Raw genomic sequence first — 13806 nt, forward strand, 5'->3', positions numbered from 1 at the left:
CCATGCCATTCCATCCCATCCAATGCCATTCCATCCCATTCCATCCCATCCCATCCAATGCCATTCCATCCCATCCCATGCAATTCCATCCTATCCCATCCAATGCCATTCTATCCCATCCCATGCCATTCCATCCCATGCCATTCCATCCCATCCAATGCCATTCCATCCCATTCCATCCCATCCCATCCAATGCCATTCCATCCCATCCCATGCAATTCCATCCTATCCCATCCAATGCCATTCCATCCCATGCCATTCCATCCCATGCCATTCCATCCCATCCCATGCCATTCCATCCCATCCCATGCCATTCCATCCCATCCCATTGAAACAATTGAGTACTGACGTGATACTTTTTTTATTTGCACTAACATACAATTTTGAGGACAAGCTTTCGGGGAATGTCCCCTTCTTCAAGGTCCAAGCAGTACTCAATCACCTACTACAATCACCTCAAGCATCCCATCCCATGCAATTCCATCCCATCCAATGCCATGCCATTCCATCCTATGCCATGCCATCCTTTGCCATCCCATCCTATGCCATTCCATCCCATCCTATGTCATGCCATCCTTTTCTATCCCATCCCATTCCATTCCATGGCATGCCATCATTTGCCATCCCATCCAATGCCATTCCATCCCATACTATGCCATGCCATCCTTTGCCACCCCATCCCTTGCCATGCCATTCTTTTCCATCCCATCTCATGCCATTCAATGCCAAGCCATCCCATCCCATCTCATGCCATACCACACAATCCCATCCCATGCCATTCTTTTCCATCCCACCCCATTCCATGCCTTGCCATCCTTTTCCATCCCATCTCATGCCATTCAATGCAAAGCCATCCCATCATGCCATGCCACCCCATCCCTTTCCATGCCATGCCATGCCATCCTTTTCCATCCCATCTCATGCCATTCATTGCCAAGCCATCCTATCCCATCTCATGCCATCCCACACAATCCCATCCCATGCCATCCCTTCCCATCCCATCCTATGCCATGCCATATTTTGCCATCACATGCCATCCTAACCCATCCCATGACATTCTTTGCCATCAAATCCCATCCAATCCTATGCCATCCCATTCCGGACCAACCCATCCCATTCTATTTCATCCCATTCATTTCTAATGCCATGCTATTCTAACCCATTCCATGCCATGCCGTTCTTTGTCATCCCATCCTACGCCATCCCTCCCCACCCCAGGCTATTCCATCCCATTCAGCATGTCAACACATAGAGGGATGGGGTGGGGCATGTCCTGGAGCTTTGACTTCACAGCTAGAAGTCGATATTTGCATATTGTCAGCTCTAGGATTGGGGGCTCCTGGGACACTCTTGACGTTAAGGAGAGGTCCATGCCACCATCTTGCTAGAAATATTTTGCTGCTATCTTTGGGAATTGGGTGCCGATTTCAGGGATGCCGATTCTGTCACCCCAAGGGTGCCCATTGGGTGCTATGATATGGATAGGTGAGCTGGTGAGTACCTACCTTCCTGGCTGGTGGAGGCCCCCTTCTCTCTCAGGGTGATTTTGGTGGAGAGGGATTTGCCGATTTTGGCGGTGAAGTTGTTCCTCCGTTGGCTGAGTTGCAGTTTGCTGATCAGTTCAGAAGCCGAGAACCTCCACCTCTCCTGCTCCACCTTCCCCCCAGCCGCCGCCACCACCACCGCCTCCTGGGGCTCCGGGGTCTCCTTCACGTCAGCTGCTGATGGAGGTCTGGGGTCTTCGGGCTCCGAAAACACAGAATCGTCCTCTGAGGGCTGGACGGGCGCCGAACTGCTGATGTCCGGTAGGTACAGGCGGAGTTTGCGCCCTGTGAGGGCAAAGCCAAAAAAAAAGGAAAAGTCTTTCGTCATCATCATCATCCTACTAATTCAAATAATGAGATGCGCCACATTGGGGGTGCTCATCCCTGTCTGAACTACTCCTGCTGCCCCCAGTGCCTGAAACATGTTACTGTGCAATGCGGTAGAGCTCGGTAGGTTACAGGAATATATTCTGTGATGGAATTCCGGTAGTTATACTAGCCGCAGGGGTGTCCCTAGGGTTGGTGTCACCCGGTGCGGTAACACTTGGTGTCACCCCCTCCGACGATCCCCGCAGAATGGATGGGATCTGCGGATTGAGCATAATGGATTGGAGATCGATCCGTTATTCTCCCCAATCCGCAAATCCCATCCATCCTGCAGGGATCGTCGGCTTTCTTTACAACTTATCTTTTCATGGAGTGGGTCCGGTGTCACCCCATGCGGTCGGTGTCACCCCGTATAGGTTGCAAGCCGACGATCCCCGCAGGATGGATCGGATCTGCGGACTGAGCATAATGGATCTGAGTCCGATCCGTTATGCTCCCCAATAAACAGATCCCATCCATCCTGCGGGGATCGTCGGCTTGCTTTCCAACTTACCTTTTCGTGGAGTGGGTCCGGTGTCACCCCATGCGGTTGGTGTCACCCAGTGCAGTAACACTTGGTGACACCCCCTCCGACGATCCACGCAGAATGGATGGGATCTGCGGATTGAGCATAATGGATCGGAGTCTGATCCGTTATGCTCCCCAATCCGCAGATCCCATTCATCCTGCGGGGATCGTCGGCTTTCTATACAACTTACTTTTTCGTGGAGCGGGTCCGGTGTTACCCCATGCGGTCGGTGTCACCCCGTATAGGTTGCATGCCGATGATCCCCGCAGGATGGATCGGATCTGCGGACTGAGCATAATAAATCGGAGTCTGATCCATTATGCTCCCCAATCCGCAGATCCCATCCATCCTGCGGGGATCGTCGGCTTTCTATACAACTTACCTTTTCGTGGAGCGGGTCCAGTGTCACCCCGTGCGGTCGGTGTCACCCGGTGCAGTAGCACTTGGTGACACTCCCTCCGACGATCCCCGCAGGATGGTTCGGTTCCGTGGATTGAGCATAATGGATCGGAGTCTGATCCATTATGCTCCCCAATCCGCAGATCCCATCCATCCTGCGGGGATCGTCGGCTTGCTTTACAACTTACCATTTCGTGGAGCAGGTCTGGTGTCACCTTGTGCGGTCGGTGTCACCTGGTGAGGGCAGCACTTGCCTCGGGACACCACTGACTAGCCGTATACCTTTTTATATATATATATATGTCACTTACATGCGGCTTTGGCTTTGTCTGACCCCTGCGAGGTCCTGTAGACGGGTCGGGAATTCTCCGGGCCGGCGATATTCGGCGTCTCAGGCTGCTCACCGTCGCTCTCCATGCTGCTGCTCCTCTGCCTGTCCTGGGAAGGGCATTCAGGTGGCATATGGCGTTCCTCGGTGCTCGGGGGCGGGGGCTCCTCCGTCCGCTCCACCCCCGCGCTCTGGAAGTTTATGAACCAATGATCCGGCAGGTGGGCGCTCACTCCCTGGATGGCGGGGTTTAGGGGGCTCTGCGCCGTATTGAATGCCAGCTGTCTCTCTGCGCAGAGGGTGGGGACCCCACCGAACGCCAAGCTCTCCTGCTGGTACATGACCACTCGGTGGCGCTCTCTGGGGGGCGGCTCGCTGATCCCGGGCACCATGGTGCGCTCCCGCCCGTAGGAGAGAGGACTGTGGATTGGCTGGAAGTCCGGGAGAGCTTGATACTCCATGAAAATCGTGTTAGGGACACCAGGCCTGCGGAAGGAGACAGACGTCAGATCATAGGAAACGATCTCTGGACCAATCAACATGCAACTGTTCCTGGCCACTGAAGGCTCATCAGGGCAAGTCAGGGACTATAAATCAGAGGCTCCGGATGGACGGGAAGATAAATGGCGCCAAATTTCAGAGGTCTCTGGATACACAGGAGACACCTTCAGCACCAAGATATTCGCAGCGTCAATCATGTCGCCTGTCAGGCTGAGGTCAGAGGTCAGGAAGTAAAGTTTAGGATCTGACCTCGGTCAGGGTCATTAGCAATGTCTATTGTGGGAGGTGAGAGGTAATGATGGGACTATGGAGATTATCAGGTCCTGGGGCCTCCCTTCCCGGGGTGTGACTGGGTCTATGAACCCCCTCGGGGGTTGGGATTTGGGTCCTGGGGCCTCCCCTCCCGGGGTGTGACTGGGTCTATGAACCCCCTCGGGGGTTGGGATTCAGGTCCTGGGGCCTCCCCTTCCAGGCTGTGACTGGGTCTATGAGCCCTCTTGGGGGATGGGATTCAGGTCCTGGGGCGTCCCCTCCCAGGGTGTGACTGGGTCTATGAGCCTCCTCGGGGGATGGGATTTGGGTCCTGGGGCGTCCCCTCCCGGGGTGTGACCGGGTCTATGAGCCCCCTCGGGGGATGGGATTCGGGTCCTGGGGCGTCCCCTTCCGGGCTGTGACCGGGTCTATGAGCCCCCTCGGGGGATGGGATTCGGGTCCTGGGGCGTCCCCTCCCGGGGTGTGACCGGGTTTATGAGCCCTCTCGGGGGATGGGATTCGGGTCCTGGGGCGTCCCCTCCCAGGCTGTGACCGGGTCTATGAGCCCCTCGGGGGATGGGATTCGGGTCCTGGGGTGTCCCCTCCCGGGGTGTGACTGGGTCTATGAGCCCCTCGGGGGATGGGATTCGGGTCCTGAGGCCTCCCCTCCCGGGGTGTGACCGGGTCTATGAGCCCCCTCGGGGGATGGGATTCGGGTCCTGGGGCCCCCCCTCCCGGGGTGTGAGCGGGTCTATGAGCCTCCTCGGGGGATGGAATTCGGGTCCTGAGGCCTCCCCTCCCGGGGTGTGACCGGGTCTATGAGCCCCCTCAGGGGATGGGATTCGGGTCCTGGGGCATCCCCTCCCGGGGTGTGACCGGGTCTATGAGCCCCCTCGGGGGACGGGACGGGCTCAGGACCCCCCCCCCCCTGATGGCCAAGATCCTCTTATGGGGTAACACCGAAATGTCTTGTCGGGTATTATTCCTGTATTCTGCTTTCCAGACAACAATTCCATCCACAATTCCACCGACAATTCCACCAACAATTCCATCCACAATTCCACCCACAATTCCATCCACAATTCCATCCACAATTCCACCGACAATTCCACCAACAATTCCATCCACAATTCCACCCACAATTCCATCCACAATTCCACCAACAATTCCATCCACAATTCCACCGACAATTCCACCAACAATTCCATCCACAATTCCACCCACAATTCCATCCACAATTCCATCAACAATTCCACCCACAATTCCACCCACAATTCCACCCACAATTCCACCAACAATTCCACCAACAATTCCACCCACAATTCCACCGACAATTCCACCAACAATTCCATCCACAATTCCACCAACAATTCCACCTACAATTCCATCCACAATTCCACCCACAATTCCACCAACAATTCCACCGACATTGGAATAACTTTTATGGCGTATAAAAAGAGACAAAAACTGCGACATCAAGAATAATAATAATAGACAATAAGGATAATTATTTGATTGTTATTATTATTAATGAGGATAAGAACAATAAACAAATAATAATGATGATTACAAAATGAATATAATAATATACAAATATGAATTATTTTATTTAATTATTTTAGGTATTTATATAGCGCTGTCATTTAACGCAGCTCTTTACATACATATAGTACATTGTGCGCTCCTCGGGGGCGGGGACTGATGGGAATGTACAATATATATATACTCTGTATATGTAAAGTGCTGCGATATAAATACCTGAAATAAACAATAATAGACAAACAATAAACAAATAATAATAAAAATAATAATATAATAATAATGATAAACAAATAATATGAATACAATAAACAATCTAAGCGCTCGCACACCCCTCTACACCCCGATCGGGGCGACACTCCCACACCATGTGATCACATCCTGCGGCGTCTCATCCCCACCGATGGCAATAAATCAAATCTAGTGAAAGGCGAAGAGTGCGCACACAACACTCCGCAACATTGTACGCAGCCACACACAACATTCCATGCCGTGGTCAGAACATTCCACGCTGTGGTCAGAACATTCCACACTGTGGTCAGAACAGTTCACGCCGTGATCAGAACATTCCACGCCGTGGTCAGAACATTCCACATCGTGATCAGAACATTCCGCTCCGTGGTCAGAACATTTCACGCTGTGGTCAGAACATTCCATGCTGTGGTCAGAACATTCCACGCCGTGGTCAGAACATTCTACATCGTGATCAGAACATTCCACGCCGTGATCAGAACATTCCACGCCGTGATCAGAACATTCCACGCCGTGGTCAGAACATTCCACATCGTGATCAGAACATTCCGCTCCATGGTCAGAACATTTCACGCTGTGGTCAGAACATTCCATGCTGTGGTCAGAACATTCCACGCCGTGGTCAGAACATTCTACATCGTGATCAGAACATTCCACGCCGTGATCAGAACATTCCACGCCGTGATCAGAACATTCCACGCCGTGGTCAGAACATTCCACGCCGTGGTCAAAACATTTCACGCCGTGGTCAGAACATTCTACATAGTGGTCAGAACATTCCACATCGTGATCAGAACATTCCACTCCGTGGTCAGAACATTTCACGCTGTGGTCAGAACATTCCACGCTGTGGTCAGAACATTCCACGCTTTGGTCAGAACATTCCACGCCGTGATCAGAACATTCCACGCCGTGATCAGAACATTCCACGCCGTGATCAGAACATTCCACGCTGTGGTCAGAACATTCCACGCCGTGGTCAGAACATTTCACGCAGTGGTCAGAACATTCCACGCCGTGATCAGAACATTCCACTCCGTGGTCAGAACATTCCACACTGTGGTCAGAACATTCCACGCTGTGGTCAGAACATTCCACGCTGTGGTCAGAACATTCCACAGACACAGACACAACATTGAAACCAGCAAAGTCAGGGCACTATAACAATCAACACAACGCAGGTAACGCAGTGCCAGACACATCGCCATGATGTGAATGAAGGATCCTGATTGGTGGAGCAGCCGGCGGAAATCGTGAAACGTTTGTTGGTTGGAAGTGACCAGGAAGAACCATTTCCTCCACCATCATACAGATATTTATCGACACGCATGACGGGGTCCATGTAGTTCCTTCAGTGATCCACAAGCCGGATTGGCACTGTCGCCATACTAGGGTCACGTACCCGTGTTGTGGCCAAGCATGATAGTGCCGTATGTCACATGACATAAAAAGGGCCGTGTGGCTTCCTAATGCAACACGCATTCGTACACGCATGTTAACGCGCTGCAAAGGAGTAAGAGGCCCAAAACAGCCAATCTACGCGAATTTACATGATCATTGCGTGGTGACGGTAATCCGCCGGCGCTCAGACTTTGCCTACGTGGCACTTTGGTGATTCTGCTCCGCATCCGAAGGCTCCATTTTGTTTTTCCGGACGGTTCCCCTTTTATTTCCGGACGGTTCCCCTTTTATTTCCGGACGGTTCCCCTTTTATTTCCGGACGGTTCCCCTTTTATTTCCGGACGCGGTACGCCGCCTTCTGTGTCTCCACTTGGGATAAATGTCGCCTTTTCCAGCACGGGGTTCCCTGAGTACAAGGCGCGGGCCCGGGACATCCCGGCGGCTCCGGATCCTGGCAGGCTGGCTAAGCTCCGAGCTTCGCAGTAAATCCCATAATTATCCGGCCGTATCGCTTTCACGGTAATTATAGACCCAACAGAGAGGAACACTCACTGCTCCAGAGAGAAGGAACACCACCAACCACACTTCTCTGGACGTGGGTGGGCGCCGGGCACCGGGGGGGGCTTCACCTTACCATCATAGATCGATATACAATCTGTCCCCTCAATAGGAGACCACTGAAGAGTCCTGATGGGACTACAGCCTCCTGTCACAGGATTCTGTGCCATGCAACCTCCCTCTTCTGCGCCATTGTGTGTGTGTGTGGGCGGGGCTTCAGTGGGCTCTGAGAGAGGGGGCGGGGCTGGGGCCACACTTGAACACTTGGGTTGGGAGGGAATGAGGATGTGGGGATCGAGGTGGTATGAAATCGACCCGTCATCTAATCCCAATGTTTGGAGTGAAATTTTTTGTTCCTAGACGGGGCGGACTGACAACTCATGGGGCCCCCCGGGCAATAGGAGATCATGGGGCCCCTGTGTCCTCACCCACACCCAAAAAAGCCTATGAAAAAGCCAATGAAAGGTACCAGGGGCAACTCAGGGGGCCCCCTACTGACCCCGGGCCCTCGGACAGTGCCCGAGTGCTCGAATAATCGGTCCGCCCCTGCTCCTGGAGACTGGTGTCACTGTAGATCCCCCCCGATTCTCCACTTTCCTGTGACACCGTACCCAGCCTAAAGGTGACCATACACTCTGCAATCTACATGACCATCGACTGTAGCAGCCGTGCGCCTCACTGGATAGTAATAGAATTGTCCCCATAGGACATAGCTTTGGTAGATCCAGGGATTTGTTTCAGCAGGGACGAGGGGGAACCGGCACTGTATATGTAAGGGGTTCAAGGTGTCCTGGAGGGTCTATTGATACTGGCCAGTGGGGGATCTATTGTTGCTGAAGGGGGTCTATTGTTTCTGAAGGGGGTCTATTGTTGCTGGATGTGGATTTATTGTTGCTGGATGTGGACCTATTGATGCTGGAGGGGTCTATTGTTTCTGGAGAGGGATCTATTGATGCTGGAGGGGCTGAAATGTTGCAGGAATGTGATCTATAGTTGCTGATGGGGGACTAATTGTTGTACGGGAGTCTATTGTTGCTGGAGGAGGATTTAGTGTTATGGGGGGTCTATTGTTGCTAGAGGAGGATTTATTGTTATGGGGGGTCTATTGTTGCTAGAGGAGGATTTATTGTTATGGGGGGTCTATTGTTGCTGGAGGAGGATTTATTGTTGATGGATGGGGGGCTTATTGTTGTACGGGGGCTATTGTTGCTGGGGGGGATTTATTGTTACAGGGGGTCTATTGTTGCTGGATGGGGGGCTTATTGTTGTATGGGGGTCTATTGTTGCTGGGGGGAATTATTGTTACAGGGGGTCTATTGTTGCTGGATGGGGGGCTTATTGTTGTACGGGGGTCTATTATTGCTGGTGGGAGATTTATTGTTACAGAGGGCCTGTTGTTGTTGTATGGGGGTCTATTCTTGTTGGATGGGGGGCTTATTGTTGCTGGTGAGATAGTAATTGTTACAGAGGGTCTATTGCTGCTGGAGGGGGAATATTGTTGAGTGGGGATCTATTGTTATGGGGGTCTATTGCTGCTGCTGGAGTGGAGTATATGTTTGTGTGTAGATTCTATTGTTGCTGGGAGGGGGTTTATTGCTGCAGGGGGGCCCTATTGTTGCTGGTGTGGTACCTGTTGCTGCTGGAGAGCAGGACAGGAGGAGTTTGGGGAAGCCCTCTCGTCAGCCCAGCCTCTACCAGGTCCATGTCCTGTCCTACCCAGTCCTGAATCTCGGGGGGGGGGAGCCCAGGCAGGGCTCTCTAGTGGCCCCCCGGGTATTACAGGATATGAGGATGGAGGGGTCCCTGTGACATGGAGGATAATGAGAGTGAATGGGAAGGATTTACAAGGGATAATCCCAGGCGTTCCCGGCCCGGGGCCACTGCACAGACTTCTGCCCTCGGAGCACTTCGGAGGCTTCTGCGCTGGGAGGTGTTTGAGGAATTAGAGAAGGAATTCGCCCCCCCCCCTCCCCTCCCCCCCCCCTCCATACTGTCAAGGAGCCCTTCACTCACCTACAAATTATACAAAGTATGCAGAACACCTCGGTGTGATAAATGATCCCAGTACACACCTTCATCGCAACAATGGAACCAGTACAGACCAGTAGATGGTCACCAAAGGGACCCCAGAGATACAATATCAGAGCAAGGCCATGAGGATCCAGAAATAGGAGGAATCTGCACCATATTACCCCAAGTGGGGCCGCCGGCCTTTCCACCCACATGAACCTTCATGGCCCCCCAGTCTTAGTCCGTAGGGTTTAATATTGAGTTGGCCCCGCCCTTTGCACCCACATGAACTTTAATGGCCCCCCAGTCTTAGTCCGTAGGATCCAATATTGAGTTGGCCCCGCCCTTTCCACACACATGACCTTTAATGGCCCCCCAGTCTTAGTCCGTAGGATCCAATATTGAGTTGGCCCCGCCCTTTCCACACAAATGACCTTTAATGGCCCCCCAGTCTTAGTCCGTAGGGTTCAATATTGAGTTGGCCCCGCCCTTTCCACACAAATGACCTTTAATGGCCCCCCAGTCTTAGTCCGTAGGGTTCAATATTGAGTTGGCCCCGCCCTTTCCACACACATGACCTTTAATGGCCCCCCAGTCTTAGTCCGTAGGGTTCAATATTGAGTTGGCCCCGCCCTTTGCACCTATAACAGCTTCAACTCTTCTGGGAAGGCCCCCACAAGGTTTAGGAGGGTGTCTATGGGAAGGTTGGACCATTCTTCCAGAAGCACATTTCTCAGGTCAGGCACTGATGTCGGGGGAGGGGCACTGATGTCGGGGGAGGGGGCCTGGCTCGCAGTCTCCGCTCTAATTCATCCCAAAGGTGTTCTATGGGGTTGAGGTCAGGACTCTGTGCAGGACAGTCAAGTTCCTCCACCCCAAACTGGCTCCTCCATGTCTTTATGGACCTTGCTTTGTGCACTGGTGCGCAGTCATGTTGGAACAGGAAGGGGCCATCCCCAAACTCCTCCCACAAAGTTGGGGGCATGAAATTGTCCAAAATGTCGCCTTAAGAGTTCCCTTCACTGGAACTAGGGGGCCAAGCCCAACCCCTGAGGAACACCCCCACACCATAATCCCCCCTCCACCAAACTTTACACTTGGCACAATGCAGTCAGGCAAGTACCGTTCTGGTAACCGCCAAACCCAGACATGTCCATCGGATTGCCAGACAGAGAAGCGTGATTGGTCCCTTCAGAGAACACGCCTCCCCTGACCTAGAGTCCAGTGGCGGCGTGCTTTACACCACGGCATCCGACGCTTTGCATTGCACTTGGTGATGGAAGGGTTGGATGCAGCTGCTCAGCCATGGAAACCCATTCCATGAAGCTCTCTACGCACTGTTGTTGGGCTCATCTGAAGGCCACACCAAGTTTGGAGGTCTTTAGCTATTGACTCTGCAGACAGTTGGCGACTTCTGCGCACTGTGCGCTTCATCATGCGCTGACCCCGCCCTGTCATGTGACGTGGCCTACCACTTGGTGGCTGAGTGGCTGTTGCTCCCAGTGGCTTCCACTTTGTTATAATCCCACTAACAGTTGAGCGTGGAATATTTAGTAGCCAGGAAATGTCACGGATGGACTTATTGCCCAGGTGGCCACCTATCACGGGACCACGCTTGGAGTCACTGAGCTCCTGAGAGCGACCCATTCTTTCACCAATGTTTGTAGAAGCCGTCTGCATGCCTAGGGGCTTGATTGTATACACCTGTGTCCATGGAGGGGATTGGAGCACCTGAATCACATGATATGGAGGGGATTGGAACACCTGAATCACATGATATGGAGGGGATTGGAACACCTGAATCACATGATATGGAGGGGATTGGAGCACCTGAATCACATGATATGGAGGGGATTGGAACATCTGAATCACATGATATGGAGGGGATTGGAACACCTGAATCACATGATATGGAGGGGATTGGAACGCCCGAATCACATGATATGGAGGGGATTGGAACAACTGAATTACCATATGGAGGGGATTGGAACACCTGAATCACATGATATGGAGGGGATTGGAACGCCCAAATCACATGATATGGAGGGGATTTGAATGCCCAAATCACATGATTGGGAGGGGATTGGAACGCCCGAATCACATAATATGGAGGGGATTGGGACACCTGAATCACATGATATGGAGGGAATTGGAACACCCGAATCACATGATATGGAGGGGATTGGAACACCCGAATCACATGATGTGGAGGGGATTGGGACACCCGAATCACATGATGTGGAGGGGATTGGGACACCCAAATCACATGATGTGGAGGGGATTGGAACACCCGAATCACATGATATGGAGGGGATTGGAACACCTGAATCACATGATATGGAGGGGATTGGAACGCCTGAATCACATGATATGGAGGGGATTGGATCACCTGAATCACATGATATATATATAACAACCTAAACAAGGGCTCATAAACAGATCTACTTGACAAAAACAGCTTCCAAACAGAACCTCTCCGTAGAGCCAAATGCTCAGACTACCCCCAGGTGAGACATTGAGAGCCCCTATCAGTGTAGTTCCTCCATACAGAACTGCCCCAGCTGTGGTATAAATTACCTCAGTAAGACCATGGGGGGTTATTTACTAAAGCAAATCCTGGAGCAACTCTACACAGAAGCCAATCAGCTTCCAGGTTTGATTGCCGAAGCATGAAGAAGCGGAAGCTATTCCCCCCCCCCCCCCATGTTTTCTGGCACAGTTGGAGCCCTTTCCTCACCAAACCGGCCAGTTCTTGACTGTGTTCACAAATGTCTGACACAGATCAGCCCCTGCTGCACCAATAGAAGCTTTATTCACCCAAAACGATGAGCGTGGCAGGTGTGGCTCACGGCTGGGAATTTTGATGACAAAGGTTGTCCCACTTCACTCCCTCGGAACAAATCAGAAATGTGATTCCTGGAAAAGACGCCTTTTAATAATCCGAGTCCGGCGGCAGATGAGAGCGCCGAGCGCTTCCTGTGTTTTGTCTCTGCAGGTTATTCATATTTCAGAGTCGGCCCTCCGGAGCCCCAGGGCCTGGCTGACTTCTAATCATTTCTGTGTGAGGAGTGTCAACGAAGGCAGGAGGAATGTTCCCCCGGCTCACCTGCGGCCGCTGCCATGAGAGGGGACATTCCCTATACAGGGGGCCGACCCCCTCCGCACTGCGGACGATCCGAATGAATCGAACAGAAAGGCCGACACTGCGTCCGAGATATTCCCAAGTCAGCCATCGATCGTCTGTACTACAGGAACCAGGACGACTATGTGGGGGCATCGTATATCCTCCTGTATAGATGATCACATCAGTCTGTGTACCAGAGGAGCTTACACTCTAATGTCCCCTCCCCCACAGTCCCATCAGTCTCTGTACCAGAGGAGCTGACACTCTAATGTCCCCTCCCCCACAGTCCCATCAGTCTCTGTACTGAGGAGCTTACACTCTAATGTCCCCTCCCCCACAGTCACATCAGTCTCTGTACCAGAGGAGCTTACACTCTAATGTCCCCTCCCCCACAGTCCCATCAGTCTCTGTACCAGAGGAGCTTACACTCTAATGTCCCCTCCCCCACAGTCACATCAGTCTCTGTACCAGAGGAGCTTACGCTCTAATGTCCCCTCCCCCGCAGTCCCATCAGTCTCTGTACAGAGGAGCTTACACTCTAATGTCCCCTCCCCCGCAGTCCCATCAGTCTCTGTACCAGAGGAGCTTACACTCTAATGTCCCCTCCCCCGCAGTCCCATCAGTCTCTGTACCAGAGGAGCTTACACTCTAATGTCCCCTCCCCCACAGTCCCATCAGTCTCTGTACCAGAGGAGCTGACACTCTAATGTCCCCTCCCCCCCAGTCCCATCAGTCTCTGTACCAGAGGAGCTGACACTCTAATGTCCCCTCCCCCGCAGTCCCATCAGTCTCTGTACCAGAGGAGCTTACACTCTAATGTCCCCTCCCCCACAGTCCCATCAGTCTCTGTACCAGAGGAGCTGACACTCTAATGTCCCCTCCCCCACAGTCCCATCAGTCTCTGTACAGAGGAGCTTACACTCTAATGTCCCCTCCCCCACAGTCACGTCAGTCTCTGTACCAGAGGAGCTTACGCTCTAATGTCCCCTCCCCCACAGTCCCA

At 52.6% G+C, this 13806-nt stretch overlaps 1 protein-coding gene across 1 annotated transcript in view; it reads right to left on the minus strand.

Moving 5' to 3' along the window:
* LOC149432419 (rho guanine nucleotide exchange factor 19-like) overlaps positions 1-7572 on the minus strand; it is a 32710-nt gene extending 25138 nt beyond the window's left edge. Inside the window, 3 exon segments of the mRNA XM_089665217.1 lie at positions 1506-1829; positions 3150-3652; positions 7311-7572. Of these exon segments, the coding sequence (XP_089521343.1) occupies positions 1506-1829; positions 3150-3652; positions 7311-7351 (868 nt within the window). The 5' untranslated portion in view covers positions 7352-7572.
* Positions 7573-13806: the final 6234 nt, after the last annotated feature.

The sequence above is a fragment of the Staurois parvus genome, unplaced genomic scaffold (genome assembly GCF_062004578.1).
Source record: "Staurois parvus isolate SC_StPar_1 unplaced genomic scaffold, SC_StPar_1.0 ptg002147l, whole genome shotgun sequence".
In the NCBI taxonomy this organism is placed as follows: Eukaryota; Metazoa; Chordata; class Amphibia; order Anura; family Ranidae; genus Staurois; species Staurois parvus.